This window comes from Nilaparvata lugens, chromosome 1, assembly GCF_014356525.2.
Source record: "Nilaparvata lugens isolate BPH chromosome 1, ASM1435652v1, whole genome shotgun sequence".
Taxonomy (NCBI): domain Eukaryota; kingdom Metazoa; phylum Arthropoda; class Insecta; order Hemiptera; family Delphacidae; genus Nilaparvata; species Nilaparvata lugens.
In genome coordinates this window covers 89097729-89124546 of record NC_052504.1, presented here as the reverse complement: position 1 = coordinate 89124546, position 26818 = coordinate 89097729, and the positions used below count along the sequence as shown (strand labels likewise).

At 33.1% G+C, this 26818-nt stretch overlaps 1 protein-coding gene across 1 annotated transcript in view; it reads right to left on the bottom strand.

Annotated features, from left to right (window-relative positions):
- Positions 1 to 3704: 3704 nt before the first annotated feature.
- Positions 3705 to 26818, bottom strand: part of LOC111054910 (TGF-beta-activated kinase 1 and MAP3K7-binding protein 2) — a 32826-nt gene continuing 9712 nt past the window's right edge. Inside the window, exons 3-8 of the mRNA XM_039419545.1 lie at positions 18245 to 18414; positions 15523 to 15601; positions 14912 to 15016; positions 12633 to 12872; positions 5993 to 6055; positions 3705 to 3839 (exon numbers count right to left, since the gene is read on the bottom strand). Coding sequence (XP_039275479.1) covers positions 3814 to 3839; positions 5993 to 6055; positions 12633 to 12872; positions 14912 to 15016; positions 15523 to 15601; positions 18245 to 18414 — 683 coding nt within the window. The 3' untranslated portion in view covers positions 3705 to 3813. The remainder of the gene's footprint in view (positions 3840 to 5992; positions 6056 to 12632; positions 12873 to 14911; positions 15017 to 15522; positions 15602 to 18244; positions 18415 to 26818) is intronic.

The following is a 26818-nucleotide window of genomic DNA, read 5'->3' as shown; positions in this document are numbered from 1 at the left end:
TCCTATTGCGACTCGTTTCTGGTGTGAGAAAGTTGCAGAATCAATTAATCCAACTGATAGATTTCGTCGGAGAGGGCAAGGTTCAACAACGATGAGCTCCGCTGAATATAATTATAATTCCAAATCACTATACCTAGTATAAAAAAGATCATCTCATACACATTTCATCTCTGTACCACACCAAGACACAGAGTGAGGGACTTGTACAAAGAGCGCGGAACATTGTATGCGTTATTTCAAAAATTGTACAAGTTTGAATTTTAAAAACACTTGAGTTATTTTTTTTATTCAAGTTTAATTTTAATAGTGAAAAAGTATGGATATGCAACAGAGTAATTGTACAAGCAAATACTTCACTGTCTATGAATATTAATTAATGAGTTAGAATACAGTAATAGGCTTACAAATTAAAGAATAATATGAATAAGAAATTTGTGGGTGAATTATAATAATGATAACAAATTGACCGTTACAATAGGCTTATAGATTTTTAATGTTTGTTTGATAATGAACAATTTGAATCATTGATCATTAACATGATCATATACTAGGCTATTGTATATAATATAAATTGTACAAGCAAACACTGTTTATCAATATGAATTAAGGCTGTGCAAAGGCTAAAAATGAACTTTCTCATTTTACACATAATAAATATATTAATTAGAAATAAGTAATTTCTTATGCACAACAGCCGGTTAAATTTTAAGCGTGATTAATTTCACGAGAACCAATTAGAGAAGACGTTTTTGAAAAGATGGCTTCTCTGATTGGTTCTCGTGGAATTAATCACGATTAAAATTCAACCAGTTGTTGTGCAACCGGCACTATCTCATTAAGGCTGTGCAAAGGCTAAAAATAAACTTTCAAAGTTTTCCGATTGGTATATCATTAAGCTATCAAAATGAAAAAGTTTTCTCAGGAAAACATTTTTTTCTGATAGGTAGTCTCACAGCTAATATGCATTATGTATTATTTTATAAATATTTTGACATATAGAACATTATTGTACCTACTCTTCTTTTTAATCCAGTTATTCTGTCTAAAACAGCGTCATGACCATCTGCCCACCTTGGGACACTGTAATCATGATATATGCTCATATTATAACGATGAGCATTGCTTCTGAATCTTATTTCACTCAATGTAGGCTACATATCAGTAAAATAAATTATAAATAAATATGATATATCTGATTATAGCCTGTAATGTAGCTTCAGAGGTAGCCATTTCAAACACACTTTGTGCACATGACTTTTGCTAATAGTTTTTACTGAAAAAATTTTCAAATAATGTATTTATACTATCAATAATTATAATAAAATGTTAAAAATTGACAAAAATAATTAATTGCTTATTTTCAATCCAATATACCAACCTGGGCAAGGGATGTCCCATCGTGGGACACTCCCCAAAAAATTGTTTTTGCAATAAAAAATCAATGCAGTTGCCATCCTTGAGGATGAAAGTGTAAGCAAATACAATAAATATATAATTAAAAAATGTAGATTTTTTGTCGAAGTTATAGCTGTTTGAATTTTGGTGTACCAACGTGGGCTGGTTTACCCTACACATTTAAAAGAAGATAGCTTCATAATTACTACGCTATGCGAATAGATCAGTTTAAGTAAAGAATAAATCAGTCCATTGATTCTAAAATCAAGTGATCTGTGGTCATTATCATTCGCTTCCAAGGAAACGGAATATTGTTTAGATAACTTATGTTGATGGCGAAGTGGTGTATCTAGACGCGACAACACTCATTAATTTTTTCATACTTATAAATAAGTAAACTTATATCTTGGTGATATATGCTAAGCTCTAAGCTCTGTATGAGCTTAGTAAGCTATATCATAGAGAAGCAATAGCGTAAGTTTATTTAAGCTATATTATAGTCTGTGTGTTTTTGACAAATTCAAGCATAAGCATAAGCAATATGCATAAGCATATTTTATTAATATGCACATCCAGCACAACATCAACTTCTCAACAACATATTAAGAAAACTTTTTGTGTAGTTGAGAAGTTGATATTGTGGTAATTATTCATATTAAACGAAAAATACTAAGAAATTGTCAAAAAACCACAGATTTATTGATACTTAGAAAGACCGGTTTCGGTTATTACACCATTGTCAATCTCTGATAAACAAGAGATTATCAGAGGAGTTTATCGGAGATTGACAGTGGTATAATAACCGAAACCGGTCTTTCTAAGTATCAATAAATCTGTGGTTTTTTGACAATTTCCAAGTCTTTCTCATTTAATATTAAGAAAAATAGTCAGGGATATTTCTGCTTAGGGTATAGATTTTTTAATTTGGAAAACAATTCTTAGGTCGAGGAAAACGAACAATCTTAGTGCTGGCAAATTTATTGATAGAATAAATCAAGACTATTTGTGTAAAACTTTCTTGAAACATCGGACACAAGTCTGCTTGTAATTAGAGCCATGAAAGTCACGGGCCGTTAGTTGGTTTAATGAGTTACATTACTAACGCCATATGCAAATCCGCATCCGTATGCTAATTATTCATTCTATCCTTCATTTGCACCGACACCTGTTCTTATTGTTTGATATCAAAATGCGTTCAATTGAACAAACAAGTTCTTGGAATTCAAAGTTTCAAGCATGAAGAAGACTTTGTAAAGTTTAAAAAAGTGGGAAATCCACTATTCCTTACTCTTTTCAAAGGATGAATCTGTTTTGTAGTCAATTTGGAGTATGAAGCACACTAAATTATGGATTTTTATAGAGATAAGTTGAGATATTAGGATGTTATTGACCGAGCGAAGTGAGGTCTTAGATTCAAGTCGACGGTTTGGCATTTCTCTTAATGTTTAAATGTTTATATGTTGCGCATTTACAGCGAAACGCGGTAATAGATTTTCATGAAATTTGACAGGTATATGTTCCTTTTTTAATTGCGCGTCGACGTATATACAAGGTTTTTGGAAATTTTGCATTTCAAGGATAATATAAAAGGAAAAAGGAGCCTCCTTCATACGCCAATATTAGAGTAAAAATCAGACTATAGAATTATTCATCATACATCAGCTGACAAGTGATTACACAGATGTGTGGAGAAGCCAGTCTATTGCTGTATTTCCATAAGGTCTATAGTTTCAATCAGGTACTTGTGGATGAGAATACTGCGTGAGGTCTACTGTTCACAGAACTACTAGTCTATGATGAGATATTTATACATATATACGATTACTGTATCTCCTGTTTTGAAATTTCTGTGAAAATGATTGATCTTTTTTCATTCAAGCATCATGATTTAATTCTTTTTTAAATAATTTCAAGTATTATGATATCGAATATCATTTAAAAATACATCGTCCACAGAAATAAGTACCTAATTTAGATTTTTGCCTAATGATCATTAAATACGTCGTCATCATTAAAAAAATTAATAAATTGCTCATCTTTTGGGCAAATAGCTAATGTGTAAAAAGTGTCGCATATGCCATATAAGTTACTCTGGGAAGTATCACACATATTTAGCCCAACCATATTTCTGGAATATTTATGATTGAACAATACATGCTCATGTATTGTATTTTATTGTATCGAAATGAAGGGTCTAGATTTAATTTCTCAATATAAAACTCTGTGAATATGAATCAATATTGATTAATAGTCATTAATGACTTAGAGGGTAAGGGTGGGAGTAGCCAATCTCATAAAATTATTCAGTGTGTAGTAAACAAAATGATTTATCTGTACAATATGACACTTTAACAAAAAAGGTTTACTCGTACCAAAGTCTTGATAATTGAAACAGTCGTTAAGTTTTCCGAAGAAACGTCATACAACCCAACTGTGTGCTTCTCCTGAAATTATAAAAATGAAAATTATAGTGGACCTACCAAAAAGCTTTTATTCAGACTAGATAATTAAAATTACAGACTTAAGAATTATATTCTAACAAGATCAGTTGAAAAATAGAAGGAGAGAGACTAAATACTGTATTATTTGTGAATGATTTGGAAATTTGTAGAATATGTTTTTTGTAGAAACGATTTTGTCAATTCCACAAATCATGTATTTTACAAAATTGTCAAATCCACAATCACAAATTTTAGGAGATGACAAGATCAGTTTCATATTGATTCATTTAGTTGGGAAAACTTCTACATCTCTTCATCCAATAAGTAGGCCTATAAACTGAAAAATTTACTAAATTTAATTTCAAGACATTACTTATTGAAATTAGAAAAAATGAAATATATGGAATGATATTTTAAAAAATAGGAATAAAAACACAAAAATGTTGTCAAATTCTACACTTTTTTATTTAGTACACGACCAAGGTTTCGTGACCACACCGGTCACATTTTGAAGTTGACTGAAAATTTAATGTCAACTTGAAAATGTGACCGGTGTGGTCACGAAACCTTGGTCGTGTACTAAATAAAAAAGTGTAGAATTTGACAACATTTTTGTGTTTTTATTCAATTATGGAACGGTTCTACAATATTGACAATGACTCAGTCGAATTTTTAAAAAATAGGAATACAAAGTCTAGTTTAGATTGAAAGTCAACTTATCTTGGAATCAACCAATCAAATATATTCGGTAACACCAAACTAAATTTCCCCTTCAGTGAATGAAATATACAATAGTAACAATCAAAAAGGATATACCTACTAATAATCTTCATTTTTATTTTTCTATGGTATCAATATGTTAACCACCACAGTATCTCTTTCAATAGTACCGGTGCTGAACGGAAAAAATTTAAAAATTCATAAATAAATTTTCACTTACTTCTTGACGGAAAGTTATGATGTGTGACGTGAATATGAATATTCTGCGTTCCTCCAAAGACACCTGAACAAAAGCAATACGATAAAATTGAATTGAATCAGGAAAAAAAACTTTTCCTACAGATACCTTGAAAAGTGGGCATTCCTGCACTGATTACAGAACGCAAAGAATCACTTTTCCGATCTAGTGCGCAAAGTATTACTTTGCGTACTCTTAATACTTTGCGTATTATCTTGCAGCCATCCCAATCAGCTGTTGACATTGTTGGCTTGTATTTTGAATGTGAATTAGTTCTGTCTATATTTTTTTCTGATTTTCAAATAAATAAGAATGAGAACTCATTAAATTATATATTTTGAATATTATCAATTATTCATTATTTCAAATAATATTTTTTTCATAAATAGATTGGTTGAAAAATTATTTAGAAATTAAGATTTACGGTACTCAAAATTATTCAAATTCTCAAATTAATTGGATTAATTTAATTTTAATTTGAATGAATTATCGATTATCAATATTTTCAATTGGATTATCAAGTTTAAAATAAATCAAAGTTGTTATTAATAACAAAATTATACAGACAAACATTTGATGGATTTCAGCCATCATTTTACCCATAATCAACCACTTTTCATATTCAATGGTAACTGTAGGAAAAATTTAATGTGAAATACGTGAGCAAAGTTCGTCTGCTGCACTCAAGAAACCATTCCGCCTTTGCCTACGGCTCGTGCGTAAACGTTTCTTTCGGTGAAGCAAACTGTCACTTTGCGCACTAGTTGCACAAATAACTATTTCGACTACCGTAGAACAGAATGGCACATGAAAACAAGAAATTTTTAGTGCTACAGTTCGCAAAACTGTAGAGTTGGTGGTTGTTCGAAATTTTGCACTATTTATGTGAACGCATTGCCATGTATTGACAATGACTCAGTCGAATTTTTAAAAAATAGGAATACAAAGTCTAGTTTAGATTGAAAGTCAACTTATCTTGGAATCAACCAATCAAATATATTCGGTAACACCAAACTAAATTTACCCTTCAGTGGATGAAATATACAATAATAGTAACAATCAAAAAGGATACACCAACTAATAATCTTCATTTTTATTTTTCTATTGTATCAATATTTTAACCACCACAGTATCTCTTTCAATAGTACCGGTGCTGAACGGAAAAAATTTAAAAATTCATAAATAAATTTTCACTTACTTCTTGACGGAAAGTTATGATGTGTGACGTGAATATGAATATTCTGCGTTCCTCCAAAGACACCTGAACAAAAGCAATACGATAAAATTGAATTGAATCAGGAAAAAAAACTTTTCCTACAGATACCTTGAAAAGTGGGCATTCCTGCACTGATTACAGAACGCAAAGAATCACTTTTCCGATCTAGTGCGCAAAGTATTACTTTGCGTACTCTTAATACTTTGCGTATTATCTTGCAGCCATCCCAATCAGCTGTTGACATTGTTGGCTTGTATTTTGAATGTGAATTAGTTCTGTCTATATTTTTTTCTGATTTTCAAATAAATAAGAATGAGAACTCATTAAATTATATATTTTGAATATTATCAATTATTCATTATTTCAAATAATATTTTTTCATAAATAGATTGGTTGAAAAATTATTTAGAAATTAAGATTTACGGTACTCAAAATTATTCAAATTCTCAAATTAATTGGATTAATTTAATTTTAATTTGAATGAATTATCGATTATCAATTTGCAATTGGATTATCAAGTTTAAAATAAATCAAAGTTGTTATTAATAACAAAATTATACAGACAAACATTTGATGGATTTCAGCCATAATTTTACCCATAATCAACCACTTTTCATATTCAATGGTAACTGTAGGAAAAATTTAATGTGAAATACGTGAGCAAAGTTCGTCTGCTGCACTCAAGAAACCATTCCGCCTTTGCCTACGGCTCGTGCGTAAACGTTTCTTTCGGTGAAGCAAACTGTCACTTTGAGCACTAGTTGCACAAATAACTATTTCGACTACCGTAGAACAGAATGGCACATGAAAACAAGAAATTTTTAGTGCTACAGTTCGCAAAACTGTAGAGTTGGTGGTTGTTCGAAATTTTGCACTATTTATGTGAACGCATTGCCATGTAGTGACAATGAATCATTGGAATGGTGTGGAAGATGCAATATAAAATAATTTCATTAAAAGAACTAGCAATCAACCTTGCATATCGACATTTCTGTATCATTTTTTTAATGTATCAAAATGGATTTATTTACCTCAACCAACTAATAAAATGCAAGGTATTTCTCAGTTTGTTCCATAAAAAATTGGAATATCAATTACAGGAAAAGATTTATAATTTACATAAATACAAAAAGTCTGGTTTTCTTACACTTTCATGCTTCAAATGCAAGAAGAGTTTGTTTTTGACTAACTTATTTGAATATTGAGATTTACGAATCTCCTCTAATATTGTTTTACTTACAAATTAGGATACAACTTTCTAAACTTCAGCTAATCAGCTAAACTTTCTAATCAGCTAATGCGCATTCTTAAATAGAATGAATAAAAATTATTCTTACATTCTCTGATTCTTATTCTCACTCTAACTTTTCAGTATTTTACTTTTCTCTTTTTCTTTAGTTTATCAGAGATTGACAATGGTGTAATAACCGAAACCGGTCTTTCTAAGTATCAATAAATCTGTGGTTTTTTTCGACAATTTCTTAGTCTTTTTCATTCAATTTTACTTTTCTTTCTATTCTCACTCTCATTTCAGTACTTTTTCTAACAGTTCTACTCACACCTCTTAATGTTGAAGAGTCTCATTTGATGAATATCAAATTTCACGCAAAAGTGAGTTGCTCATTCAAAAGAATGAAAGTAATCGTATAGAGTAACAAAATCAACTCTTGTCTTATAATTATGTAGTGAGGCAATACGTTTGTATTTAAAATTTATTTGCAGAATGTATGTAATATGTCAATAAATAATTTAAGCGAATCACCAGAAATGAACAATAGTTGAGTTGTTTCAAAAGGTTTCTGTTACACAAAATCTATTTTTACAGGTCTCTATTTTAAACAGAATTAGGGAGAGAAACAGTTTGGGTTTATCCTGTTGATTCTCTCCCAATCATTAATTTGATATTGTGATAGTGAAATGTAATAAAAAATTAAACAGTTCAGATAACAGTTTATTGTCCATGAAGGTATACAAAAACCGTATAAATCATTCTGAAAACAATTATATCTAAATATATCACAATTCATAACCAATTATTCTTAAAGAACAGTTATATCAAAATAGTACCTTATACATTTATATTGATACAATATACGTACATTCATATTTAGTATATTGATACAAAAATACGTATTAATACATGCAAATGGAAACACATAAACAAACTCACACAAATATTAATGTAAAATCAAACAATATTATTTTTGGAATTTCCAAACTTCTCAATGTACTGGAAATACAATAAGATAAAGGGGCCCATTCAAGTAGTACCTACTAAAGCTTTCAACTACAAAAATATTAACTCTAAAGCTGCGTTTACACCAAAGTTATCAACAAAATGTTAATAACTTAATCCTTATAGATTCTATTAGATTGAACATAACGTATTATGAGCATGATGAGCATATGTGTTTGTCAAGTTCCGTTCAATCTAACAGAATCTATAAGGATTAAATTATTAACATTTTGTTAGTAACTTTGGTGTAAACCCAGCTTATTATTATGTACAGTAGTTGTTATTAATTCATAACAACAATAAAACAAAACTGTTTTGGTTTTTAGAAAGAATAAAATGCTATACAATTTGACAAAGGTCACAAAATAAAACTGACCACTTAATAAACAATCAAATACCTGATAATAAGTCATCATGATATGTTTATTGGCAATTTTAAGGCAATAGTATTATATAATTATAATAATAGATAATAAAATTGAGTTCACTCAATTGAGAAATTTCTTTCTTTTTTTATTGGATTCCTTTTTCAAAGTACCTATTCTTTCTTGCATTTCACCGAGCAATGAAAACTCGAATTTATTATTTCATATGATTATAATATGATAATTATTATTTGATATGATGATGATGATAATAATAATAATAATAGGAATATGATAAGAAATGGGTGCTTGAAATAGACAGAACTTCAATAAAAAAAAATCAATGAAAAAGAGAAATGAATTCATAGATTAAGATTGAAAGGTCAAAATTATTACAATGATATATAATAATATATATCATAATCTGAAAGAGAAAAACCAAGCTTAGCTTGCACTATTCCTCTTTCAATTTAAATGCTAATGAAGTTCAAAAGGTTATAATAATTATGTAAGTCACTCTGCAGAACCTTGTATTAATTCATATCTTGCTGGATTTCATGAAATGTTTCATGTGAAAATTATGATTTCATTCAATCCAAAAATAATTCCATTTATCCATGAAAATAATGTACTGGAGTCGGTTACAGCTAATAAGGTACTTGTTAATGTACTAGTATAAGGTACTTGTTTACATCTATATAAATCCTCCGTGTAAATAATGGAGTAATTTCAGATAAGAAATGACCTCGTGATGTCAATCAATAACTCAAGAAACTTGGAACACTTTTGGGTTCCAACAATAGTCAATATTAAAAGGCGTTCTAGCAGGAAGCTAAAGTTATTAGGTTTGTGTTACATAAACACTGTCACAAATCATGCTGTATTCAAAATACAGTTATTAGAGTGAAATCAGTTATTAAAATCATAAAACGAGCAAATTAGTCTGTGATAATCACAAAATTGAATAAACTTAAATAAACAATAAACTCAATATTTAAATTTCGTACATTTCGGTCTAAAATCAGACTACAATAAGCCTAATAATCAGCCTAAGTTATTATGAGCAAGTCACAGTTGTTAAAATTACTATAGTTCCCCAAGCGAAAATGGGTCTCTCAAGGTCAAAGTTTCCTCTTGACACCACTACCCGTCTCTACCAACACTGTTGTCACTTTGAACTAAGGGTGGGCTAGTAAGAGAAAAGTGAATGTGTGTGAGAGATAGGGTGTGAGAGTGAAGTATTGATTGCCTTCTCTGGATTGTTGACTATGACGAGGACAATATAGTTCACAGTTTTACAAATGTATTGTAATGTATTGCAATGTATTGTACATAATGCTTATATCATACATATAACTTTCAACAGCTGTGCTGGTGTTTGAAAAAGTTGAAGTCTAGCCTCCACAGTCCTAACGAACGATCTCTCACCAAAAGCTAAATTAGATCCCTCAATTGCTGAGTGGGGAACCCCAGGGGACACGACCTACCAAACCTTCTGAAGTATAAGAACCTCATCAGCTTGTTCTGTACACTTTCAATGACCCGAATGTTTTGGTGTGAGTGAGGACTCCAAGCCATGGATCCATACTCCAAAGTGCTTCTTACCAAGGCATAATAGACACTCACTCAGACTTTAGCGACGAGCAGAACGAATCAGACGAAGAAGAAGATCGGAAAGAGGAAAAGAAAAATAAGAAGGGAAAACCCACGTGTTAAAAAAGCAGAAGACAGGGAAAAGTACTTCAGAGAAAGAGAACAAAGATTAAGATGAAAACGAGGAAGAGGACATGGAGTATGAGGTAGATAGAATTGTGAAAATGAGAAAAACCAGAAAAGGTGAAACCGAATATCTTGTGCACTGGAAAGGCTGGGGCTCAAATGATGACACTTGGGAAAAGGAATCTAACTTGAACTGCAAAAAGCTCATCGACGAGTTTTTAAAGAATCAAGAGCCAGATAATAACAAAGAAAAGAAGAAGCAGACTGAATAGAAAAAGAAGGATGAGGTGAAAGAGAAGAGGGAAGAGAAAAATTAGGACGATGATGAAGAAAAGAGCAATGACAGTAGTGAATACGAAGTGGAAGCTATTTTGGATGCCAGGACGAAGCGCAACGCCAAAACTGAGTATCTTGTGAAATGGGAAGGATGGTCATCCCATTACAATTCGTGGGTCGACGAGGAACATATTTACTGCAAAAACCTCATAGAAGACTTCCTCAAAAATCGGAAAGAGGACAGTCGTACAAAGAGGGCGGAAGCGGAAATCAATGAGGATGAAAGGAGCACACACATTAGACTATGATAATCGCAAAATTAAAAACTTGCAACTGGTGAATTTCAGTTTGAAATCAAACCAGTTATTCACTACAAGTGAAATCAGTTGTTGCATTTGCTTAAAGCAGAAATCAATGAACTGATAATATAAAGATACACATAAGACTATGTTAATCACTAATAGGGGCACACACTCATAAGACTATGATAATCACAAAATTAAAAACTTGCAACAGGTGAATTTCGGTCTGAAATCAGACCACAGTTAGTATTACGAATGAAGTCAGTTTTTGAACTCATAAAACGAGTACACAATTTGTTATTGTCATCCACAGTTGATGAATTTGCTATAGATCGGTTGAATAAAAGCTTGCGATTGCTAATTATAAGTAATTTTAAGACTCTGTTGAATAAAGATTGTAGCACTAACTAGGCTTAGATGGAACTAAAAAAAAAACCTCCGGTGGAACTTCCGGTCGCCCTAGCATGTGCATGAAAATTGATGTAGCAACAGCTTCTAGACTTTCAACAATACTAGTATCACTCCTTTAAGCAAAAATATTAGGTCTAACAGCTGTTGCTACGTCAATTTTTATCTACATGCATTGAGTGGTTACTAGAGTGACAGGAATATTTCTAGTTCGACCTAGGCCTGTTTAGTGCTAGACAACTTATTCAAAAGTCTTGAAAATTATTTAGAATAAGCAATTAACTCAACACATTATAATTTAATGGGACTACAGCTTATTTTACCCTGGATTAATTTGAAGTCAGGTTCAACTGCTATTGAACGTAAGAGCCGTAGAAAAAGTATTAGGAAAGTAGGAGCCACGGAAATAATTAATAATTATTTACATAATTATCAGATAATTTATAGTAAAATTATTAGGCTATTAATAAGCAAATGCTAGCTTTTATTCAACCGACCTAATTTGTTATTGTCATCCACAGTTGATGAATTTGCTATAGATCGGTTGAATAAAAGCTTGCGATTGCTAATTATAAGTAATTTTAAGACTCTGTTGAATAAAGATTGTAGCACTAACTAGGCTTAGATGGAACTAAAAAAAAAACCTCCGGTGGAACTTCCGGTCGCCCTAGCATGTGCATGAAAATTGATGTAGCAACAGCTTCTAGACTTTCAACAATACTAGTATCACTCCTTTAAGCAAAAATATTAGGTCTAACAGCTGTTGCTACGTCAATTTTTATCTACATGCATTGAGTGGTTACTAGAGTGACAGGAATATTTCTAGTTCGACCTAGGCCTGTTTAGTGCTAGACAACTTATTCAAAAGTCTTGAAAATTATTTAGAATAAGCAATTAACTCAACACATTATAATTTAATGGGACTACAGCTTATTTTACCCTGGATTAATTTGAAGTCAGGTTCAACTGCTATTGAACGTAAGAGCCGTAGAAAAAGTATTAGGAAAGTAGGAGCCACGGAAATAATTAATAATTATTTACATAATTATCAGATAATTTATAGTAAAATTATTAGGCTATTAATAAGCAAATGCTAGCTTTTATTCAACCGACCTAATTTGTTATTGTCATCGGTGTTAAACTTGCTAAAAGCAGAGATCGATGAACTCATAAAACGAGCACACAATTTGTTACTGTCGCAGAAATCGATGAACTCATAAAACGATCACACAATCAGTTATGGAAGGCGTATCAGATTAGGGTGACAGTGGGATGAGAGCGGGTCGGCTGCATGGACATTGAGGGAGTGCTAGTACCGAGATTGATGCGCGGCATATCGCACTGTTCACACTGCTTGAGTAGCGGATGGTTGCGGAATGTACAGACGTGACACGTCCAGCTGGGACCGTCGCCGACTGCGGCTGCGGCACCTGGGCCGCCTGCGGCTGCGGCACCTGGGTCGCCTGCGGCTGCGGCTGTTGTCGCCGCCGCCGCTTCGCGCTGCTCCGCGCTGCCGCTCAGGTCCAGCGAGCTGTGTCGCGGTATGTGTAGTGTGTCTGTAACCAACACACATTCAACTCACTGTATATCATATTTGATACATTTTTTTTCAATTTTCAGATATTCACGAGTAATTATATTATAGCTGTATGATAATTATTTCAAATATCCAATTAAAGCTATATAAATATAACTAAGGACTTCTACTACTGCAAATATTGACCAAAGAACTAAATATCAGAAGGAAATTTGATGACTGAAACTGCCAAAAATTGAGCTCAGACCGGGAATCGAACCCGGTACCTCTCTTTTGCCGGTGGAGAGGCTTTAACACTTTGCCCACCAGGCACTCTCTGAAAAGCTTCATTTAACTATGATGTTAGCCGTTTCGGCCAGGTATCAAAAATGGAAGATGTTATTAGAAATTGCAGTTTAACCAACTGCTATTTAGTTCTTTGGTCAGTATTTACAGTAGTAGAAGTCCTTAGTTATATTTATACAGCTTTGATTGCATATTTGAAATAATTACTATACAGTAATAATATTCTAGCAGTTGGTTAAACTGCAATTTCTAATAAAATCTTCCATCATTATATTAAACAATAATATGATTGTTGAATAAAAGTTGAGGAGAAAAATACAACGATTTGAGAACTGAGAAGTACAGTATATCAAAGAATCTGTGATATCGCCTGCAGCCCTTCGTCGAAGACACAAAAGCTTCGTTCAGGTTTTCGAGTGTACATGCGTATCGCTCATGACTATCGCATCTTTAGTGGTCAGCCTTAGACTGGCCGTTAGTGGCCTTACACTTGAATAAATAAATTTTCTCAATATTCAGCCGATCTATTGGTTGAAAGATACGTAAGTGGGAAGAATATTGTAGAATTAGGGTATGATCATCACATTGAATGCGTGAAAATATGTGTACGTCAGATCATGCATGAGCCGAGAAACAAAATCTGGAAAGAGTCATTGAAACACGTTCTGTAGGTGCTCACACTAAACGCAACCACAACGTGCATATGTTCAGTCAGTATGAGTATATTCCTGTTGCTCTTACCATTGTTTGTTTCTTATCAAGCATGACCAAAAACGCCTCATGTGTTTCTGCCCTTAATCATTCCATTTATGTATTTGGCAAAGTAATTGCAAACATAAGGCGCATGGCCTCAAGCTGTGTATATGGATAGAATAGAAACTTTATTGCAGCCATATCTGAGGTCATCAGATACAATACAAGAGTCAAATATATACAAAAAATACAAATATATCAGTAAGTTACACCATAGAGAAAAAATAGCGTAAATAGATATCCCATGGTATGAGGAATTTATGTCGCAACTTTTACTGTTATCTCAAGCCGATTACTGTCGATTATTGTCAATTTTTACTGTTTTGTTGGGGTGAGAGTGTATGAACGGCACAATTTGAGAGACTACCAGCGTCATACAGCTGAATGGGAAAGAACTACGTGAACTATCGGCTTGGGATAACAGTAAAAGTTGCGACATGAACGCCCTATACCATGGGATATCTACTTATGCTATCGTTTCTCTATGGTTACACCATCAGTACCCTATGATAATATGTCACCTGATTTTCAACTTATAACCCAATATTCCTGGCTAATTTATAAAAATCTTCAATCTTGTTTGAAGGGTTAGCTGCTAAGAAACATTTGATATGATTTTTAAAATTTTCATTCCCCATATTTCTTTGTTTCTAAATGTTATTATAGAATTTTGTGTGAATGTAATGATAAAATTTTGAATTAATTCAAATCAAATCAAATTTATTTCCATTCAAAATACAGTTCACAAACATAAATATAAATTACATTTTATGGAAAGATTAGCATCCGCAAAGAACGAATCTGAGCGCGGATGCGCTTTTCATTTCATAGAACTAAAAAGAAATATAATTATAATTCTATTCTAAAAACAAAAGCAAAAAAATTACTAATAATTGACATATTACTAAACATGAATAACAAAAGAAACCTATTGAAAAATTTCTCCCGATACAGTAATTATCTAATCTATTCTATAACTTCTGTTTTCAGTGTCAATTATTTGAATGTTATATAACTCACCATTGTCGCCACGGGTAGGGAAATTGGGCAGAGATGCAGGACAACTCATTTGCTCTGTATAGACCCTGTGCCTGTAGAATTCTTCGCTAGTCTCGCCTAGAGGCACTGCAATATCAAAAGCAATAAACCAATAATTATAAAAAAGTACTAATGCTTAGACTAGATGAATATAAACGATAAGTATGAGAATGATAAGTATTTCAAGTTTTTTCATCATTATGGATGATGCCTGTATGAGCTTTTTACTTGTGTGTGGGTAATGGAAAGTGCGAGGGTGATTTTATGAGATGATCAAGCTTCCATGCCTCAAGCGAGATTCGAACCCACGGCCAGGTAATAGCACTAGCAGACTGTAGCGTGCAACGCCTTGAGCTGATCTCCATTAATGCTCTGAACATGATAGAGATGCTAAATGATTGATATTGATCCAAACTGTTACATCTCTGTTACAACACAATGTTGACTAGGCAAGCAATGTCACAATAATCAGTAAGTGAAATATAAATGATAAAATAAGTGAGTGTACTGTAAGTGAGATTGATATTGTCGATGGTTTATTCGAAATTAAAATCGAGAAATGAGAAATATTGACAACATATTAATCAGCTTACCGTCACTTTGGTCGACTTCTGTCGTCATACGCGTGCATTCGTCACGTAGCCTCAATATTTCATCACGCAGCTCTTGCACCTGGAAAATGAATCATTCATTTAAATGAATATTCAAGAAGTACTTGAGCGAAAACACATTTAGAAGCGGAATATAGGTATTGTTCTTTGAACATAATTAATATTTAATCCATTCAATGCTAATTGGTAGCAGAAATTGATAGTGTAATTTTTAAAAGCCAACAGACTTTCATTTAAGAAATAATCAGGACTTATTCAAATCTTAAAATAACTCAAGGATCTATTGAAACCTAATTTGACATGAATGTTTCAATCTCTTGTACTAATTTAACGATCAAGTTTTATCATTGTACAATCATAGAGAAACAATAGCATAAGCTATTGTTATAAGCTTAAGCTTAAGCATAAGCTTACGCTATTGTTTCTCTATAGTACAATGTAGTCTAAATTGTTAGTGCAAATTACTTACAGGCGTACTGATATAATTATGTAAAATTCAAGGCTTAAATCTAACGTACTAGTCTTCCGAACATTATACACATGCAAATTAATTTATTAATAATTATATTCTACAAGCAGGTAACCCGTGCTCCGCAAGGGTCTAATTAAGAACTTGACAAGCTGAAAACTAGATGTAATGAAATCTTGAAGAATTGAAATAGGTCTATAACCATCCTCGGTTAATTAAGGATCTATGTGCAAAATTTCAAGTTAATCAGTCCATTTAGTTCAGACGTGATGAACCGTCAAACATAATTTCCTAAAACACTTCACTTCTATGGGCTACTTTTGTACAAATTAATAAAAACAATATAACAACTTGTAGTACCCTTTATTATTGAAAACTTTAAAATATTTTAATGACTAGTTTCGACCATAGGTCATTTTCAAGTTAGAAATTTTCCTATCTTGTACGTGTATAAGACAGTTCTTTCCTTCATTATAGTATAGATCACTGACCTAATCTAGTCATCAATTCCAATTGCATGAGCAACACATGAAAATTTTGACACAATTTTCGACTCTAGCGAAGACAAGATGGAAGAGAATTTTGGCTGACCCAGTTTGGGATCCCAACACTGAATTTTCAAGGATGACATTAAAATAATTATGTTGATGAAAATTATCTCAATTTAATGTTCTAAACATGGACTATTTCAAGTACAATAGTACAAGAGAAACTACGGCGCAAAATTTTACGAGTTCTTATTGGCTGCTGCACATGAGATTATCACTTGCAGTGATGTGAATGGTAGACTTCTACAAGCCAAATTTCAAGTCAACTCTTGGATTATAATACCGATTTTTTTTAAAGTAAACTTTGTAAGTTTGTTTACTCAAACCAAATCTTTATCGTCTCTGAATTCAGCTCTGAACGGAGTGAGGTCTAAGATTCAAGTCGACGGTTTGGCATTCCTCTTAATGTTTAAATGTTTATATGTTTATATATTTATATGTTGCGCATTTACGGCGAAACGCGGTAATAGATTTTCATGAAATTTGACAGGTATGTTCCTTTTTTAATTGCGCGGCGACGTATATACAAGGTTTTTGGAAATTTTGCATTTCAAGGATAATATAAAATGAAAAAGGAGCCTCCTTCATACGCCAATATTACCGTAAAAATCAGACTATAGAATTATTCATCATAAATCAGCTGACAAGTGATTACACAGATGTGTGGAGAAGCCAGTCTATTACTGTATTTGTATAAGGTCTATAGTTTCAATCAAAGACATTAAAGAGGTATGCATCTTTAAGCTGGGTTTACACCAAAGTTATTAACAAAATGGTTATAACTTAATCCTTATAGATTCTATTAGATTGAACGGAAGTTGACAAACACATATGTTCATCATGTGTATGATAAAGTTATGTTCAATCTAATATAATCTAAAAGGATTGAGTTATTAACATTTTTTTAATAAATTTGGTCTAATCGCAGCTTTAAGGTCTTTGGTTTGGTCTTTGGTCTTTGTTTTGCAGTCATGGTATTACTAGTAGTACTGTGAACAGTAGACCTCGCGCTCAGTGAGTTACATTGACCTGTTGTTATGTTTTCTCAAAAATTAATAAATAATTTATCAATTATAAATGTCTAGAAAAAATCCTAAATAAACATAGAGCTTTCTGTCCTATATCGTACCGTGACGTGTCGTCCCGGAATGTGAGTGTGAGCGCTGTTATCAGGTCTGGCTGCAACTGTCTACAACGTTGATGGAAAGATACAATATTTTCAAGATGTTCGATGTTTTTGAACGGGTAGTATTATAGTCCACTAGACAGCTGATTTATGATGAATAATTCTATAGTATGATTTTTACGGTAATATTGGCGTATGAAGGAGGCTCCTTTTTCCTTTTATATTATCCTTGAAATGCAAAATTTCCAAAAACCTTGTATATACGTCGACGCGCAATTTAAAAAGGAACATACCTGTCAAATTTCATGAAAATATATTGCCGCGTTTCGCCGTAAATGCGCAACATAAAAACATTTAAACATTAAGAGAAATGCCAAACCGTCGACTTGAATCTTAGACCTCACTTCGCTCGGTCAATTATTTTATGATAATAGATTTGTTCTTTATCGTCTCTGAATTATTATTTGCTGGTAGGCTAGCATTATTCAGCTGACTGTAATGTAATCAACTTTGATTGAGTGAATCAAGAATAAATTTGATGAAAGTGTAACAATTGCTGACCTTATTTGCTCGGGAATGGAGTACAGAGGAGGTAGACAATGTTGTGGAGGCACCGTCCAGTCGCCTTTCCATCAGTTCAATTTCTCTTTCCATAAAACGTAGCTTCTCCTTTTCACGTTCAAGTTCTTTTTCCAGCCTTTGCTTTTGTTCTAGCTGTTTCGACACCAACACTGAAAAATAGACGCATCATTAAAACCAGTAAAAGCATTACAAGGACACATAAGAAGCAGATGAATTTATTTTTATGTAACATCGAATATAAGAAAAATTGAATTGAAGTAGTAATAAAATATTCTTGCTTTGAGCTGGCTCAGGTGTGCTGTTTTCAGATCGCACTACATCAATTCAGGGCCTTATATGATTTAATAATAACTTTTCATATTCGGTAGTTCTACATATTCTACATAGCTACAAAACAAAACTGACTTGACGACTGTTTTTAGGTAGTCAGGACTGACATATCCATCCGAAACATAGAAGTCGCTTGAGAAAAATATCTATCGAGAGATTCAGGGTATACAGCATCTGTTTAACATTGGTCATTAGACAAAGCAGTTAGCACCATCCTTTTCCCAACTCAGTACCGTTGTCAAATTGTTTGTAAACCATGTAGAAATATGATGAGCTTCCAGAATATTCAATCTCAAAAATGAAAATTTATTAGTTTTCAACTTGAATCTCACTAAATGCCTACTAATGACATCTATCTAAATTCGTCTACTTGTAAGATACTTTATACTATTATTGAGACACTATCGGCTACAGAAGGGAAAAAGGAAAATTGGCAACAATGCCTTTCTTTAATTTCAACTGACTTTATAACGTGAATTTGAATAGTGTATTCCCATTTCAAACAACTGTAGGTAAAACCGCAAACAGATTTCTACCAATGTCAATAAGTTCATTATGAAAATAACTCAAAATATAGGGCAACGTCTCCTGAGATATTTGTCTCGCAAAAGTTCTTTTTTTGTTGGGTGTAATTCTATTATAGAATTTGTCGCTCCTCAAATAGAACGCGGCGGTTCGTCGCGCAATTCAGAATTCGCCCAATTCTCAGTCATTCTCTAAGTCAACACACAGCGTCAAACCACACAGATGTCATCTGATAAGCTATCGTTATAATCAAAGTAGAAAATTCGCACTATTGTATTCACTAAGATGATGTAGTGATGGTTAAGGAAGAGAAGGGGGAGGAGGAAGAGAAGAAGTTGGGTGATGTGGGGGGAGATTCAAAGTTGGGGTAGTGGTGGAGGGGGATGGGATGAAGAAGAGCGGGAGGAGAAGAATGAGAGGTCTAAGAGGAGGAGGCGTGGAGGTAGTGGGGAGGCGGTTAATAAATGAGGATGGGTAGGTAGAGGTTGATGATGATGATGATGATGAGGAGGAGGAGGAGGAGGAGGAGGAGGATTATGAAGGGGTTGAGTAAGAGGTAGATTTCAATGAGGTGGAGGAGTAGGAGGAGGTAAGGGAAAAAAGGGATGAAGAAAAGGAGTAAGAGTTGTAGGAAGAGGAGGAGGAGTGGCTTAAGGGGGGAGAGGAGGCAAAGGTGAAGAAGAAAATTGAAAATTTCGGCAATGTGTGGAGGATTTTGATGAGGGGAAATAAAGGTGGAACAGAGGGAGAGGAAGAAGAGAAGGGAGGAGAAGAGAGAGAATGACTTCTCCTTTCAGAGAAGGGAGGAGAAGAGAGAAAAGGAGAAGAGAAAGGAGGAGGAGACGTCAGAGAAGGAGAAGAGAAAGGAGGAGGAGACGTCAGAGAAGGAGAAGAGAAAGAAGGACAAGAGAGAAAAGGAGAAGAGAAAGGACGAGGACAAGAGAGAAAAGGAGAAGAGAAAGGAGGAGGAGACGTCAGAGAAGGAGAAGATAGAGGACAAGGAGGAGAAGAAGAGAAAGGAAATGTAGAAGGGAAAAGACGTGAAGAGAGAAAAGGAGAAGAGAAAGAAGGAGGAGACGTCAGAGAAGGAGAAGATAGAGGACAAGGAGGAGGAGAAGAGAGCAGAAGGAGGAGAAGAGAAAGGAAAAGGAGAAGAGAGAAAAGGAGAAGAGAAAGGAGGAGGACAAGAGAAAGGAAAAGGAGAAGAGAAAGAAGGAGGAGACGTCAGAGAAGGAGAAGATAGAGGACAAGGAGGAGGAGAAGAGAGCAGAAGGAGGAGAAGAGAAAGGAAAAGGAGAAGAGAGAAAAGGAGAAGAGAAAGGAGGAGGACAAGAGAGAAAAGGAGAAGAGAAAGGAGGAGGAGACGTCAGAGAAGGAGAAGATAGAGGACAAGGAGGAGAAGAAGAGAGCAGAAGGAGGAGAAGAGAAAGGAAAAGTAGAAGAGAAAGAAGGAGGAGCAGCGAGAAAAGGAAAAGAGAAAGGAGGAGGAGAAGATAGAGAGAAGTAGAATATAGATGACGAGAAGAAGAGAGGAGAAGGAGGAGAAGAAGAGTGGAGAAGGAGGAGTAGAGAAAGGAGGACGAATGGGAGATGGAATGGATGGTGGTGATGAAGACGGAGGAGGTAGATTAGGAGGAGGAGGAGGAGGAGGAGGAGGAGGAGGAGGTGGAGGAGGAGAGGAAGGTTTCGGCGATAAAGCTACACCTACTTGTTTCTAAACATAGCAGGGATCCACCTGTGCTTTGGCCCGCAGTCAATGTTTACAATGAGCATTGGTTGCATTGTCCCTCTGTTAGCAGCTATAGTGAGGTCCACGTTATAATGACAGTATTTGATCAACTTAGGTTTCGCTATCCTTGTCTATTATTCGACAAAGCCGGTGTTACTATCCTTTTCTAGGTCCAATTATGCTTTTTACAGTGTAGAAATATAATTAATTGATGGAGAGAATCGGCATCGCTATTCTTCTATCTTTATCTACTGCCATTATAACGTGGACCGCACTATAACTTGCTCGCTACTCAGTGCCGTATGACTTGTTTCATTATACTCACAAACCACCACCACTTGTGATCTGACATCCTCAAATGATAAAGAACAGCTTGTGATTGCTCGTTCAGGCCAATTGACGGCCTACGAGTTACTCGATAGAGAACGGTAACCTTGACCTTGTACATTTCTTGGTCTCAATCAATCGGTTAAGAAACATTATCCGGGGGAATTTCAAATAATGATAGATTTTGTATAAATAAACTCTAAAGAGTTTATAAGTAGCACAAATAGCCTTGACATTGCACATATCTTGGTCTCAATCAATCGGTTAAGAAACATTATCAGGGGAAATTTGAACGGATAGTACATTTCTTATATAAACTGTATAGAGTTTATAAGTAGCACAAATAATCACTTTTAATTCATCACAAATGAATGACACTGTACAGATAATATAGGAGAAAAACACTTGAGAAAGTTACATTATAAGAGATATTTCGATGACTAGGCCATATTTTTCAACAAGCTAGACTGAACCATAGAGAAACAATAGCGTAAGTAGATATCCCATGGTATAGGGCGTTTATGTTGCAACTTTTACTGTTATCTCAAGCCGATTACTGTTGATTATTGTCGATTTTTACTGTTTTGTTGGGGTGAGAGTGTATGAACGGCACAGTATGAGAGACTACGAGCTTCACACAGCTTCACGGGAAAGAAATACGTGGACTATTGGCTTGAGATAACAGTAAAAGTTGCGGCATAAACGTCCTATACCATGGGATATCTACTTATGCTATTGTTTCTCTATGACTGAACTCTATAGAGTTTATATACCTCTATACACTATATAACTCCAGTCGTGTGTTGATGGGAAGGATATTATTTTATATCCAAATATCTTTTTCAGAGAGTCGACAATTATTTGTTGAAACACCGCCGATTTATGTTGTTACATTATAATATTACATTATTGATATTCAATTGCAGTCAATTTTCATTGTGAATAATTCTTCATGCTCCGTAAAATTCGTTGAATAATATTAGCTATACAGTCATTTAATGTAAATTATTAAAAGTGTATAAGCCTCAATAAATGGTAGCATACATAAATAAATAACTCTAATCTAATCTACTCTATCTATAGTATACACTCTATAGAGTTAATAATCGTTATATTATACTCTATAGAGACATCTATAGAGACTCTATAGAGACTCCATTTTTATTATTTATTTGTAGTAAACTCTCAAGTTTTATAGAGAGACTTCTACATGCTAGTGAACTAGTATAATAAAAATGAATAAATAATAGATTGAAAAATCAAAGATATCGACCTTGTTTTTGGATATCTGAAGCTATCTGAAAACGATTGGAAGGAAATTTTGACTAATGAGGTTTATTGTAGAATTCTCATTTAAGAGCAAATTTGATCACTGAATCAAGTTATTGTAGAACGGACAATTATTCTAGTAAAATTAACTGTGAAATTGTTTTAATTCTACGATCTAAACTTCCAAGCAGGGCCAGATGAAACAGTTATTTGAAAGGTGAAGATTCTAAAAAAATGAGCTATAATAATTATCACACAAAATGTTGGAAAACGTTTCTTCATTTTGTCACTTGAATTCATTGTTTTATTACTTTTAATCAGTTTAATGTAAATACACTCTGATGTTTGGCTGAATCTCATATTCACAACTGAATATTAATTAAACTTACATTTTAAATGTATATGGGAACTAAATATGAGTAAAGTTGTGTAGAATTTTCTTATTCTAAATTACCAATTTGTTATCAATCAACGTTCAAAATACAAATATTAACAAGTTGGACTTTACTGCATGGAAGGTCATTTTTTTAAATTGGATATTGCATTTTAGTCAAATAAATGAGTCTGTCACACAATCGTTTTCTCAAGTTAATATGCATTGTAGATAAGCGATTCTAAATATTATTAGGCACATGAATGAAATGACAGATAAAATGGATTATCTTTTTCAAAGCTTTCTCGAAAATGATTTATTGTTATCTACATTTGAGCATCAACATATCATTATTTAATGATATGATTAGACTGAGTTTCTGAGTATGAATTATTTATTAATTCTTTGCAGCCTACTTTTATTCTAAAATACATCAATTGACAATATTTTATAGAATTACTATTGAATGAAAAATGTTGAAAAAAGAAGAGTGTAATATTATCTTTAACTTATTTTGATCGACATCAGTTAATTTTATAATGTGTGGGCATGTGGGGCTTACGCCAATCAAAGACTATCGATTCCAACCTCTTTTATGTACATAAAAAATCAATGTTTTCATCAATGATTTTACTACTATTTGCATAAATGTTTGTAGATATTTAAACATCATACAAAATCTCTGTAAAATGATTTTAAGCTCTAAAAAATGCTTCAATGTAATTATTTATTTGATAAAAAGGAAAATTAAATTATTAATTTCTCTATCTAAACTATAGAAAACTCTCACTTTTAAAAATAGATTTACACAGGTGTTTTTTGTAACACAGAACAAAAACGCAATATCTTATGTTAAAATATCCTAGATATCTACATTTTCAAAAACATATATATATGTGTGTGATTCAAGTGTCCAATAATCTGCACTTATAAAAATATGGATCAACTATTTGTGCAACAAGTGTGCTATAGACCAAGTCGGTTCACCACGAGAAGAGCCCTGGTTTTCATTGTTACCAATGTTTTCCAAATGACAGCCAGGGATCTTTTAGTGGTGAACTAAGTGTATCTTTACCGAACAACGTAGAAGGTGAACTGAGCAACTGAGGAGGGTATCTATCATAGAATAAACAATCTATAAATCTACTATAAGAAGATGATTCTACTATAATCAGAGATTATTTATAGTTTGTGATTCAAACTATAAATTGTTTATTCTATGCATCTATATTGAGTGGTGGGGAAAATAAATAATTTAACAATAATTATTCAAAATTTCAAACCATTAAAGAATTTATTTTATCGATAATATACCATTAATAAGTCTCTTGAAAGAAGAATTGACAACATGAGGTATATCCAAGATATGAATATTGGAATATGGAGCATGTCAGTGGGGAAAATAAGATTCAAAACATACGAACATATTGCTTGAAAAATCCTACCTTTATTTTCATTTAATCCAACAGCCATTTTTAGGTTATGTGAAACTAGATCGCCAGTGCGTGGAATGTTTGGATACAAGGTGCAGAATGAAGCACCAAGCCACCAAGCAACGTTATTCTCTCAGATTAAAATATCATGATGTCTACAGCAGAACAGGCATTGATAAACTAAAGAGACACTACTAAGGTTTTACGATTGTCGACTTATATAAGAGAGTATTGGTTGAAGTTGAATACGACAATAAGAGACACTCGACTCGGCTTTAGAAAGCTTCAAGGACATCACGGCTGATAGACAACACAAATCGTTCAAAGCAGAGACCGGATCAAGTTCACAAGAAACCGCTGGCTTCACACAACATCTGACCGCTCCGTCACAGAAAAATCTATGAATCTTACAATACTCTCAAGAAAATCAAAAGTTTCAACACAGTAGACAAAACTTCCAAATAGGACACGAGACTTAACACAACCAGAAAAAATTCTATAGGCTACGATTGTTTAGACAACTTAGGATTGTCAGCTGGCACTTGGCACATTCCTACTAACAACTGTACACTGTACTCGCAACTATGTATGTACGGCCTTGCACCGCGCAAACAGGCTCTCATTAATCTTATCTCGACCAAGTTTGACACTCTATCCGGCGAACCGCTCCCACCCATTAGCACAGCTCAAAACTTAATTGTTTCTGTCAATCAACAAAATATTTGGGTCTTTGTCAGAGCTGATCAGAATAATAGAATATTTTTTGGGAGAACAGAATTGTCTTTGAATTTAATTTGATTTGAGAATAGAGCATTGTCCTGAGAATAGTGCAGTGAAAACATATAAATAATATTGAATATAAATTTATGTGATATTAGTGTGTGAGTTTTCATAAGAAATTAAAATATTGATAAAACCAATAACAAAAAGAGTTGATTAAAATCATCATTTCAATATGATAATTTAATAAAGTAATTTGCAATATTGTTGTAATATACTCTACTTTTCATAATTTCTTATTATGTGTAATGTATCGATTGGAAGAACGAATGAATTTATTATTTTTATTATTATTATTATTATATCTACTATTTCACAGACTCTTGTAAAAATCAATTAACACGATTGAATCATAATTAAAATGATGGAAAATACCATGCATGACATATACAATCATATTCCTTTTCCAATTTATAGGCCAGGTTCGAATTTATTGAAAATTATTTTCAAGAAACGAAAAATTCCTCACAAAAACGAACTTTGATGATAAAGCGAAGATACTTTTTGATCACTCTGTAAAATACATCATTCAAATTAATAAAAACAATATAGAACTTGTAGTACCCTTTTATTAATTACTTTTGCATACCTTTTTGTACCCTTTTATATATTTCTACATTGTTAAAACGATCTGGCAACGTCGTAGAGCTGGAAAAAGAAAAGCGCCATATCTTCTTTGAAGAATGATAGACAAGGTTAGCATCACCAATGTTAATCAAATAGTGCCATTATAACGTGGACCTCACTATAATGATTTTCTATAATTAAACATTCAAATAGCCCTTTAAAAATAATCAATTACTTTCAATTATAGTTTTAGAATGAGTAAATATAAGGAGCAGGAAAAGAGATGCAACAAACAATTTTAATGCTTTTGAAAATAATGTGAATTATTTTTCATCTAGTCATTACATCAAAGCAGAGATTCAAATTGCCGCCTTTTCATTGTTACTTTCTTCCTATACAAGGTGATAACATTTGCTAACAATAGTTACATTGTTGCTGTGAGGAGGTGACATTCTTGGCGGATATTCCAATCCAAGATTATAAGAAGCGGGTCGTGAGATATCAATTCTAAAAATAAAATCTAAGTGCAATAGCTGGGTGAAAAATAGGCCTAATTGCGATGCAATGTGGGACTTGATGAGAGCCAGACGGAGAGAGAAAGAGCTAATGCTGCCAGTATCATCTGCCAATATGACATAGAAAGAGAGAGAGAAAGAGAATGCGCACCTACCGGGTTCTATTTTTGTTGCATCCTTGCTATGCATTCGACACCTGTACTTACGACCCCCATACCAACTGTCAGATGGACAACACTGAAAACTAATGATATCTTGGCCTGAAAGCCAAGGGAAGTATATTAGAAAATTAAAAATGCCCAGGTTCATAAAAATGCTTCACATCAACCGACATATGGAAACACTGAAATCTACAGAAATCTGCGACTCATAAGTGGAGGGAAATGTGTTAGAACGGAATGCCTATGTCATAAGTATATGCCAACACTAAACTCTTAAAGAAATCTTTGACTAATAGTACAATAACTGGAAGTAACGAGAATAAAAATAAGAATAACATTTTGAGACAGGTTTTTTGGAATATTTTTTTGTGAAAAGTCTTTTGAAAAATGTATTTACCTCATCATCAACAACTTCATATCCAGAAATAACTGAATAAAATATTTTGGTTCATTAATTAGATTTTTTACAATATTAGTATTATAAAAATATGAATAATATTTCTGATAGAGAAGGAATATTTGAAGATCAATAATATTAGCCAAC